Consider the following 12,170-nt stretch of genomic DNA (forward strand, 5'->3'; position numbering starts at 1 on the left):
TGTTTAAGCCTCTGGCCCCTTTCAAGATGACCCCAAAACCACTTGTAGCATGAAAAGCTAGACAGACCTTAGTCACCATTTTAAATTATTAATAGCATCACCCATAGCTTTAAAAAAAAAAAATATATGGACTTTAAATCTTGTGCTATGCAAATGCAAAACTGACTATTATCTACTTAAAGTGCTGTTGTGTTACACCTCGTGTTATCAGTCTTGATGCCAGTGACTTCACATAGCTGGATTAAAAATGTCTGGATCCTTGGCATTGGTTCACAAAGAAATCTGTGGGAGCTGTGGTTTCAAGTAGAAAGAATGTTACCTAAGGCAATGCATTCTTTAAAATACCCTTACCTTTTTAAAACCATTTTTGCTTAAATTGTTTTTAAATTACTTAATAAAGATGAAAAAAAGAATAGGAAAAAAGATTTTGAAAAAAACTACAAAGTTTGATTATTTATGAATACTAAAAAGAAACTGAAAGCCAAAGACGAGTGCCTTGGTGGGTGAAAGAAAGTGCTGCGGCATCCTGCCGAAGGGTGTGAAGCCTGGAGGAGGGGGCACAGTTATGCATTTAATTTGGAGAATACCTAAACCAAAGGTTTTATGTAAGCTAAAGACAGTAAAAGTCTCAGTTGCAACAAGATTTCCAAAAATCAAGTGAACTAGTGACAGAAGAAAAATGCTATATGTTTAATATACCCCTATTCAGTATTCCACAGTAGCAACAAATGATTATTGAATGAAATAATAAATTAAACAGTCTTCTCACCTAGGGGGAAAAATTGCTCGACCGGTACAAAAAGTCCTCACAAGAGGAGGAGAAAAAATACTGACCGGGAACTATGTAAAAAGAATGAAAATGCTCTGCTCCAAGACATGGGTAAAAGTCCTAGGTTGATGTTTCTAGGTCCTTCTTCTCCAAAAGAACAGAGTTCTGAGCCAGAATAGGCTTAAGTGACCCTAGAAACAAAGCTTAAACCTTAAGCTTTATCTGTGGGTTGTGCAATTTCGAAGTACTATTTTCCTCAATTTGCCATTTTGAAGATATGATTTTAAAAGTTGAAGCAGAATAAAGCAATTTTAGAGAGTAAAGGAAATGCTAAACTGTGTTTTTCAAGGTCTAGTTGGGCAGTGGGGAATTAGTTAAAGGCTAGGAATCTAGGAATGATCTCTTTCAGGAGAAAGAGTACTGGTGCTACTCCAGTGAGTACATTTTAATCGCACTCCTCCAACCTCTCTCAGCAGCCACCATTCTGATGAACCTCTGGCACTAAGTGGTTGTGAGGTGTATAGAAACAGCAGCCATTTAGTCTCTTAACCTACCAGGTCACCATACATGAAGAGTGAACGTCAAGTTTCATATTACTGATGTAGAGCGCTTAATCTATTTTGCTCAATTGTATTATGTGGAGAGTTGCGTCAAGCTTCTCAAGCCACACTCAGTTCTTAAATTGTTTTTCATACTTATGGCCCCTACCTCTCCTGCTCTTTTTAAAGGAACTCACTCCAGACTACACTATGGAAAGCCATCAGAGGGATCACGAAAACTATGTGGCATGTTCTCGAAGGCGCCGGCGACGTGCTAAGGCTCTCCTTGATTTTGAACGACACGACGATGATGAGCTGGGTTTCCGAAAGAATGATATTATAACGGTACTGTATAAACAGATTGTTGCCCTCTTTTAACATAAATACATAAATGTTTGTCTTCTCGCAGTGTGCACGGTTTAAAGAAATATGCCTCATAAAGAACCATGTACCTTGTTAACTGAGGTGTGTTTGTGTGGATGGGTATCTCTTATGTAGCATGAAACAAGCTACAAAACATGCACAATAACAGGAAGTGGATGAGAGGAGACGGAGAGCAGAACAGTAGTGAGGTTAAAGGATGGCAGAGGACAGCTGTGAGGAAGAATGGAAAACTCATGGGCGTAAGAGGGTGGCTAATGAGAACTGCACTCAGCGGGATAGCAGGGAAGGTAACTGTAGATGGCATGGGGCTTCCATTTATAGAAGTGATGGTAAAACCTGACAAGCCAGGCAGATGCTGCTGGAACCAAAAACATATCTAGTGTTTTTTTGTGAATGTTGCAGTTTCCAGGTTGTGGCTCTCTTCAGAGGTGTCTCTTATGATACCCTGCAGAGACAGAATTTGGAGCTCCTTCCCTCCTTGTTGACTTTTATTAAGTACACATAGATTCTCATTTGTGTCCAGGACTTATTCATTTTTCTGGTGTAGTTATTTTCGTTGGCAGGAAGTATCCTGTCTGTCAGTGCAGAGAAAATATCTGTGTCTCTATTTTCTTTGGGTTAAATGATTGGCAGATTCTAACCTCCCTCGATTTGTGATGAGCGTTATTTTGTGTTTCAAACTTCACTGTAGTATTCTACGAGTGTGTAGTCTGCCCAAGTTTTTTCTCTGTGCCGCTGTAGGTCATGTATTGCCTGAGTTGCATCTCGGGTATAAAACCTATTGAATGGCCTCCCCATAAGCCTCCTTCGCACAAGCTATTTCTGCCAGAATAGCCTGTTATGACCACCAATCACAGGCTTCATGTGGGGCCTTAGATAGTCCTTGCTGTGCCTTCTGATAGGCCTTCCCCTTCCAGCGCTGTTTCTCCCATTAGGCAATGTATTACACAGTTTGTGTCTTTAAACTCTTAATACTTTGACTTTTGCCAATGGGCCCAAACCTGACCTGGTTGTTTCTACAAGAATTGTCCTTTGTGTTCCTTTCAGTTGGTTCTGCACTGCCCTAGCCATGCCTCGTGGTTGGTATAGTGTTGAGTAGTTGCGTCTTGCAGTGGGCCAAGTAGTTCCCAAAAACAACAAGTGATGGACCGAATGTGGATCAATGTCACACATTCCCCCAGTCAAAAGATCTGGGCCCAAATCCATCGTTTTTTTGCACTCCACACCACCCTGGGTTAGACAATGGCGATATGCAAATCAGCTCTGACCCTGTTGCCCCATGGGAACAGTCCAGTCCGAACTACAAAAGCCATGTCCTTCCCAGAACGGAATCAAGCATCCGAGGACCGAACCGGTTTCGAGGTAACACCTCTCATCAGCCCGGCTAGCTTGACTCCAAGTGGTGTGGAGTGCCTGGGACCCACGTCTGGGCATCCCCAGCGCACTTAGGGCGGCAATTGCAAAAACAACAAGTGATGGACCGAATGTGGATCAATGTCACACATTCCCCCAGTCAAAAGATCTGGGCCCAAATCCATCGTTTTTTTGCACTCCACACCACCCTGGGTTAGACAATGGCGATATGCAAATCAGCTCTGACCCTGTTGCCCCATGGGAACAGTCCAGTCCGAACTACAAAAGCCATGTCCTTCCCAGAACGGAATCAAGCATCCGAGGACCGGACCGGTTTCGAGGTAACACCTCTCATCAGCCCGGCTAGCTTGACTCCAAGTGGTGTGGAGTGCCTGGGACCCACGTCTGGGCATCCCCAGCGCACTTAGGGCGGCAATTGCAAAAACAACAAGTGATGGACCGAATGTGGATCAATGTCACACATTCCCCCAGTCAAAAGATCTGGGCCCAAATCCATCGTTTTTTTGCACTCCACACCACCCTGGGTTAGACAATGGCGATATGCAAATCAGCTCTGACCCTGTTGCCCCATGGGAACAGTCCAGTCCGAACTACAAAAGCCATGTCCTTCCCAGAACGGAATCAAGCATCCGAGGACCGGACCGGTTTCGAGGTAACACCTCTCATCAGCCCGGCTAGCTTGACTCCAAGTGGTGTGGAGTGCCTGGGACCCACGTCTGGGCATCCCCAGCGCACTTAGGGCGGCAATTGCAAAAACAACAAGTGATGGACCGAATGTGGATCAATGTCACACATTCCCCCAGTCAAAAGATCTGGGCCCAAATCCATCGTTTTTTTGCACTCCACACCACCCTGGGTTAGACAATGGCGATATGCAAATCAGCTCTGACCCTGTTGCCCCATGGGAACAGTCCAGTCCGAACTACAAAAGCCATGTCCTTCCCAGAACGGAATCAAGCATCCGAGGACCGGACCGGTTTCGAGGTAACACCTCTCATCAGCCCGGCTAGCTTGACTCCAAGTGGTGTGGAGTGCCTGGGACCCACGTCTGGGCATCCCCAGCGCACTTAGGGCGGCAATTGCAAAAACAACAAGTGATGGACCGAATGTGGATCAATGTCACACATTCCCCCAGTCAAAAGATCTGGGCCCACATCCATCGTTTTTTTGCACTCCACACCACCCTGGGTTAGACAATGGCGATATGCAAATCAGCTCTGACCCTGTTGCCCCATGGGAACAGTCCAGTCCGAACTACAAAAGCCATGTCCTTCCCAGAACGGAATCAAGCATCCGAGGACCGGACCGGTTTCGAGGTAACACCTCTCATCAGCCCGGCTAGCTTGACTCCAAGTGGTGTGGAGTGCCTGGGACCCACGTCTGGGCATCCCCAGCGCACTTAGGGCGGCAATTGCAAAAACAACAAGTGATGGACCGAATGTGGATCAATGTCACACATTCCCCCAGTCAAAAGATCTGGGCCCAAATCCATCGTTTTTTTGCACTCCACACCACCCTGGGTTAGACAATGGCGATATGCAAATCAGCTCTGACCCTGTTGCCCCATGGGAACAGTCCAGTCCGAACTACAAAAGCCATGTCCTTCCCAGAACGGAATCAAGCATCCGAGGACCGGACCGGTTTCGAGGTAACACCTCTCATCAGCCCGGCTAGCTTGACTCCAAGTGGTGTGGAGTGCCTGGGACCCACGTCTGGGCATCCCCAGCGCACTTAGGGCGGCAATTGCAAAAACAACAAGTGATGGACCGAATGTGGATCAATGTCACACATTCCCCCAGTCAAAAGATCTGGGCCCAAATCCATCGTTTTTTTGCACTCCACACCACCCTGGGTTAGACAATGGCAATGTGCAAATCAGCTCTGGCCCTGTTGCCCCATGGGAACAGTCCAGTCCGAACTACAAAAGCCATGTCCTTCCCAGAACGGAATCAAGCATCCGAGGACCGGACCGGTTTCGAGGTAACACCTCTCATCAGCCCGGCTAGCTTGACTCCAAGTGGTGTGGAGTGCCTGGGACCCACGTCTGGGCATCCCCAGCGCACTTAGGGCGGCAATTGCAAAAACAACAAGTGATGGACCGAATGTGGATCAATGTCACACATTCCCCCAGTCAAAAGATCTGGGCCCAAATCCATCGTTTTTTTGCACTCCACACCACCCTGGGTTAGACAATGGCGATATGCAAATCAGCTCTGACCCTGTTGCCCCATGGGAACAGTCCAGTCCGAACTACAAAAGCCATGTCCTTCCCAGAACGGAATCAAGCATCCGAGGACCGGACCGGTTTCGAGGTAACACCTCTCATCAGCCCGGCTAGCTTGACTCCAAGTGGTGTGGAGTGCCTGGGACCCACGTCTGGGCATCCCCAGCGCACTTAGGGCGGCAATTGCAAAAACAACAAGTTTTTGCAAGTAGTTCCCTGGACATATTTCTTTACAAAGTCCTGTATTGTATTAAAATTGTCTCCAGTCCACCCTTAATTGCTCCAGCCTGTCTACCAGTTGGTCCGGTATTGCCCTTCTAATGAGTCCTACATTGTCCTGGGTCTGTCTTCCAGTGAGCCCTCTGTTATCCCGGTATGTCTGACCTTGTATTGCTCCAGCTTTGTGTGCTCCTCCTTTTAAGTGATTAATTGCCTGGGTTTGTTTTTCCAGTTGGCCCTTTATCCCAGCAGATGTGCATGACCTTTTATTGCCCCATGCCCATCTCTCAGTTGGTCCTGTATTGCCCTATATGTAGATGTGTCCCCCAATCAGGGCCGGCTTTAGCGCTGGTGGCGCCCAGTGCGACAATGTTTCTTGGCACCCCCCCCCCCCCCCCCCCCCCCCCCCCCCCCAATGACCTCCTCCTCCATGAATTCCCTCACCACCACCCTTTAACAATGACCCTCAAGTCTCTAACCACTCTCTCTTACATGCTTTTCTTTTGTTTTTATAGCGCTACTCATACCAGTGTAGTGCGTCAGAGCAGTCTACATCACACACATGTTAGACACAGACAATAAATCACATGTATAAATCAGTGTATCGGAAATGTTATTTATTTATTTTTTAAATAACGTTTTTATTGACATTTATGCAATTGACATACATGGCATTGAGAATACCATCAAACTGCATGACAACATAAAACAACCTGTGGCAACATTTAACAGTAGTGTATACATTGTCAGAGATCTCAGACATGATTTGCAATGTATAAGTGTTCGTAGGGCAAAATTAGTGCAATAATATTATAAATCAAGGTCCGTCGGTGGTTCCTGCTCATGTGGTCGCAAGTACTGCCGCAACGGTTCCCAGATATCTTTGGGCCTGGAGGCGGTGGGAAGTTCTTACGCATATAGTGCTAGAGTGTCACGACAGTACACCATATCTTTTATCCATTGCATACGGGAGGGGCTAGCCTTACTTTACCTGGTCATTGCCATCCTTCTTTTGGCTAGTACTAACGCTGTTTTCACCAGTTTGCCCAGACTTCCCTTCAGGAGTGGCACCAGGCCGAGCAAGCACACATGGGAAGAACAGTTGAGATCACTACATACCATTTCTCGTATTGTGTTTATGACAGCATATCAGTATGCTGCCACCTTCCCGCATTCCAAATGCAGGTGCCAGAAATCCGCACGCGCACCTTTTACATTTTTTTCGTTATCTCTGAGGCCATATTTAAATAACTTGTAGGCTGTATGGTAAACTTGGTGTAAATATTTTAAATGGATGATACGTAAGTTTCCATTAGATGCAAGTTCACTAGTGATCTGGCAACAATACTCCCAGTCTGTTTGTGTGATTTTTGAGTCTAATTTCAAGTTCCACTGTTCCATTCCTCTATTGGGAGTTGAGTGTGTTTCCTCTCTAGCGGCTCTATACAGTTTGGTTACCAGTTTGCGTCATGTGGGACTTCGAAGTAGTACATGCAGAGATTGTAACATAGGAGGTTCAGACGGGAATGTGGGTAATGTGCCTGTAGTGCTTTCTTCAGCCTGTGTATGGTTAGAATGAATATCAGAGGTTGATTTTGCACATAGCATAGGTCTTCAGTCGTCAAAAGTGCACCATAAGGGAAGACATCTTGCATCTTATCAATCCCCTCTAATGCCTAAATTCTCACACGCCAGCTTCGTGTGTGACCGATGCTCCTGCATGATACGCCAAGGGCAGATGTGGGGAGTTTAACGGCAGCGTCACTGCCCTACAACCTAGTGCCTGCCCGGCTGCGACAGTGGCATCAATTGAATTAATTTCTGATTTGGGAGTGCCCTGCATGTGTGTCAGTATAAAGGTCAAAGGGATGGGATGCGCATTGCCATCCTCCACTGCCACATGTGGGATGAAGCCATGATTATTATACCAATAGTGAGCATACTGGGCCGGAGTACACAGATAGTATAGATGCAGGTCAGGTACGTTAAAACTCCCCTTGTTGTATGCTAGTGTCAGGGTCGTCATACTCACTCGAGCCTGTTTACCGCCCCATATCAGCCGGAGTAGCAATAATCGTATTGTTTTAAAAACACGGTGGGCAGTTGTATAGGGATATTGCCAAAGAAATAGAGGAACTTGGGTAGTACAACCATTTAATGAGCTTCATGCGGTCCGGCAGTGATAACGGCATCCATATCCACCTGCTGTTCCAATTGTGTGCAGCCGTGCCATAGTTTTCGCAAATGACTATCTCAGGGTTTGCGAATGAACCCACACCCCAAGGTATTTGACGGGCTCCCCTGACTTTAGCAAGGGAAATTCGAGGTTGTGAGAAGGGGTCACGGTAAGGGGCACCACTACTGATTTGGACCAATTTATGTGGAGCCCTGAGAAGCGTCCAAATCGTATGTATTTTCTTTGGACTGTTTCTATAAAGGTGTGCGGTTCTCTAATGAATAAGAGCATGTAATCTGCATAAAGTGATATGCTCACGGGTGGTGGACGAAACGCAATGCCGTTGCACTATGATGCTGCCGAATAATTCAGGCCAGCGGCTTTAATATTATTGCAAATAGAAGTGGTGACAGCTGGCAGCCCTGTCTAGTCCACAAAAAGGGCCTCACCCACCTCACACCAATTGGTGTGAGGTGGGTGAGGCCCTTTTTGTTGAATATTGATTGAGTGGGGGGCGGCCTATCCCCTGCTTTTCCCTCTAGGGCTCCTTTTGATTGATTATAGCCCTGTCTAGTCCCCCTGCCTATTTGTATAGGATCTGAGGTGATACCTTCTACTCGTATCCGTGCTGTGGGATCAGTATACAGAAGCCGTATCCAGGTGACGAAGATTGTGGGAAGCCCCAATTTTTGGAGTATATGAAAGAGTTATCCCCATTCTATGGAGTCGAAGGCCTTGTCCGCGTCTAGCATCACAACCGCCCCCTTGAGTTCTGATTAAGGACGGGATACATGGCAAATAAGGTCCGCAGAATATGCGAGGTGGATCTTTCAGGGATAAATCCGGATAGATCCGGCAGGACTAAGTTAGGCATTAGGTGTTGAAGTCTGGTCGCTAGGATTTTTGCGAGTATCTTCGCATCCACATTTATGAGCGACAATGGTCTGCACGAGTCGCAACGGGAGGGCGGTTTATCTTTTTTTAGCAAGGTGATAATTAGGGCTTCCCTGATGGTTGAGGGCAAAATGCCCACCTTGTGAGCCTCAGCATACACTTTTAGTAAATAGGGTGTCAGTTCATCTACATATTCCTTATAAAACTCGCAGATGAGCCCGTCAGGACCCGGAGTTTTTTTGTTGGGGAGAGTTTTAATAGCTGTCTGGATGTCTCCTGCAGTTATAGGTTGACCTAGATATTCTCGTTGCCTATCCGAGAGCCACGCAAGGGCAATGTCCGACAAGTTGTCGTCGAGCTCTGCTGCGGGTGTCCTAGTCTGTGATGTGTACAGATCTGCATAGGTGTTTCTAAACTGCGTGACAATGTCTTGGGTAGTGTAATGGTCCAAGCCAACGGAGTCGGTAATTCTGGTAATGGTGTATCTATCTTCCCTGGCTTTCATCTTGCTCGCTAGATTATGTCCCGGCCGACCCCCCTCCCCGTATGCACGGGCAACATGTCTTCTGGTCCGATATTGAATTTCTTTGTCCGCCAGTTCATTATATTCTATTAGCAATTACTTGATTTGTGGGAGAAGTGAGGTGCTAGGGGAACCCTCATAGTCCCTCTCTAATCGGATCAGATTGTTTTCAACTCTTGTCAATTGGCCCTGGATGTCTTTCAATATCCCTGCTGTTGTGCTAATGCTTGTAACCCGAGTCGTGGCTTTGAAGGCGTTCCAGAGGATTGCTACACTATCCACGGACCCCTTGTTCTATTCAAAATAATGGACGATGGCTTCTCGAATCGTGTGTGTGTGTAAAGTGGGTAGAGTAGCGCCTCGGAGCAGACTTGCCAGATGAACTGTCGGCTGATAGCTTGGGGAATGCGTAGTGCCCGCCGAACTGCGTTATGATCGGATAGTGTTCGCGATAGTCCCTCTACTTCTGAGACCCAGTAAGTCGCGTATGTACTTATTATCCAATAGTCTAGTCACGACCAGCTTCTATGTGCGGTTGATATGTATTTTCCCTCTAGTTTATCCCTGCGTCGCAGGCGCCATATATCCGTCAGTCCGAGTTCAGCCATCCCTTCATTAATGGCTCTTGCTGCCTTGGGCGACTGTCACCCCAGCCCACTTGATTTGTCCTTACTGGGGTCCAGGTGAGTGTTGATATCACCCCCCCCCCATATAGCATCTGGCCAGTCCCGCAATATTGATACTATCCTTTCATAAAACTCAGGGTCTTCTACATTTGACCATAAACATTCACTAGGGTTACTAATTCCCCTGCTAACTTGCCATGCGCTATGGCATATCGACCCGCGTCATCCGTGCAGCTTTTGATCAAAGTGAATGAGAGAGAGTTCTTGATAAGCTTGAGCACCCCTCTGGCATATGAGGAATACGAAGAAGCCAGTGTATAACTCACCCAATGTGACCCAATCTGCGCTTCATTGTGGAGTGTCATGTGTGTTTCTTGGATGAAGGCTATTTTCACCTCATGTCGATCTAAGTATACCAGCACCTGGCAAATTGTTTTGGGTGAGTTCAGCCCACCCACATTCCATGTCAGGCAGAAAATATTCTCCCCCTCTAGTTGCAGCATTGAAATGAACATCCAGCACCCATAGTAACATTGTACTTGTACACTTCTGCCCATCATGTAATATTTAATCCGAGTAACTTTTGGCCACATAAACAAACCCTTCAGTCGCCCCCCACCCACTTCAGCAACCCCAGCACGCCAAAGCCATCCCAAACTACCCAAAACAATACCCAAAGGTGGAACAGAGCTGAAAAACAGCTGTGGGGAGCACCCATCGGGGAACGTTGGAGCACAGATATCCTCCCAGATTGCAAGGGAGGTGGACGGAGAGCAATAATTATTGAATTCCCCGCCTACATAGCAGTGTGAGTAGAAGTGAGACAGGCCTTATCCTCCCCAGCCATAATAACGAAAATCTTATCTGTATTTCCAGAGTCCAGATCCTCGGGCCGGAAAGGCAATTGCAGATGAGATGGGGTCTACAGAGCAGGGACACAGTTCAGTTAGAGGAACAAGCTAAACTGCACTACTAGAAATGTTGTCCCAGCCGACCCCAAACAGTTCGTCATTCAGACGTTTCTTGCATGGAGCCATCGTCATGGTCACCCTCTGGGCTGGAGGAGTCCTGATTCCTTCGCTTTAGACCATTGCAGAATTTTGCATTGTGAATATCTTAGATTTTCCGTTAATGTCTATGCAGAGCCGAGCCGGATAGAGCATTGCATAAGTGACTTTTTTGGAAATGAGGAGTTTTTTCGCAGGCTGGTATTCTTTTCTCGCTGCTTGCACTGCAGCAGTGAAATCCGGGTAGAAAGCCAGGGAGTTACCTTCATGAACAATGCTCCCTTTCTCCCTGGCTATTCAGAGGACAGCTTCTCAGTCCCTGTAATTGACCCAACGCGCAAGGATGGGGCGCACCTAGGAATGCCCGGAGGAGGGCGGGCTACTAACAAACGATGTGCTCTTTCCACAATCCACATCCGTGACAGATGCTCTGCCCCAAAAAATTACTATTTTTTGGGGCAGAGCAAAACAGCCAAGGGTAATCATATTAAAGCTACTATTTTAGCGGCACAGAGTAACTCTGGTACTCTTTTTAACGTTTTAAAAAAATTGGCTGGAGCAGCCTCCCAACCAGAACCGCCGATCTGATCTACTCTGCAATGCAATAATATAGCCAATTATTTTAATGAGAAAATTACCAATATTTATTCTCAGTTTAGTAACAATGGAAAGGATTCAGCGCTCCTAAATAACACTTCTCTCCATGGTGAGAAAACTAATAAGATAATCACCAAGGAGAATGTTTTAACAGATTGGCAATCCATAGATATGGTGACTTTTGTAAATATCCTTAATAGCAATAGATCTGGTTCTCCGCAGGACCCTTTTCCTACATCTATTTTAAAGCAGTTGGATCCTTTTATTCTGGACGTAATCAGATCTTTATTAAATGCCTCATTAGTTGAGGTTGCATTTCCAGATGACTGGAAGCATGCTATGGTTGTCCCTCTGCTGAAAAAAGCAGAGGGGGACCCAGAGATTCTATTAAACTTTCGACCAATATCGTTGTTACCTATTTGTTCGAAGGTTTTGGAAAAGCATGTTAATAACCAGCTATCTAAATTTGTTAATGACAATAATCAGTTGCATTTCTCACAGTCTGGCTTTAGGAAAGGACACTCTACGGAGTCAACCTTACTAGGGGTCACTCAGGCCATCCGAAAGGAATTAGATGGAGGGGGCACGGCGGCACTCATTCTCCTAGATTGGAGTGCCGCCTCTGACACCATCTCCCACCAGACGTTGATCCGCGTGTTGGAGGATATAGGAATACAAGGGAATGCCCTGAGATGGCTGGAACAATTTTTGGTACACCGTACTTTCCAAGTCTTCTCTAAAAATAACTCCTCTGCCACTCATAAATCTCTGTATGGGGTACCTCAGGGTTCTATATTGAGCCCTCTTTTATTTAATATTTATGTTACCCCATTAGCTA

The 12,170-nt window shown here is 46.3% G+C and overlaps 1 protein-coding gene across 3 annotated transcripts in view; it reads left to right on the top strand.

Annotated features, from left to right (window-relative positions):
* SGSM3 (small G protein signaling modulator 3) overlaps positions 1 to 12,170 on the top strand; it is a 288,821-nt gene that overhangs the window by 202,358 nt on the left and 74,293 nt on the right. For all 3 annotated transcript variants that reach the window (XM_086963472.1, XM_086963474.1, XM_086963473.1), the window contains one exon: positions 1,498 to 1,653. In XM_086963472.1, the coding sequence (XP_086819598.1) occupies positions 1,498 to 1,653 (156 nt within the window). The remainder of the gene's footprint in view (positions 1 to 1,497; positions 1,654 to 12,170) is intronic.

This window comes from Lissotriton vulgaris, chromosome 1_1, assembly GCF_964263255.1.
Source record: "Lissotriton vulgaris chromosome 1_1, aLisVul1.2, whole genome shotgun sequence".
Lineage (NCBI taxonomy): Eukaryota > Metazoa > Chordata > Amphibia > Caudata > Salamandridae > Lissotriton > Lissotriton vulgaris.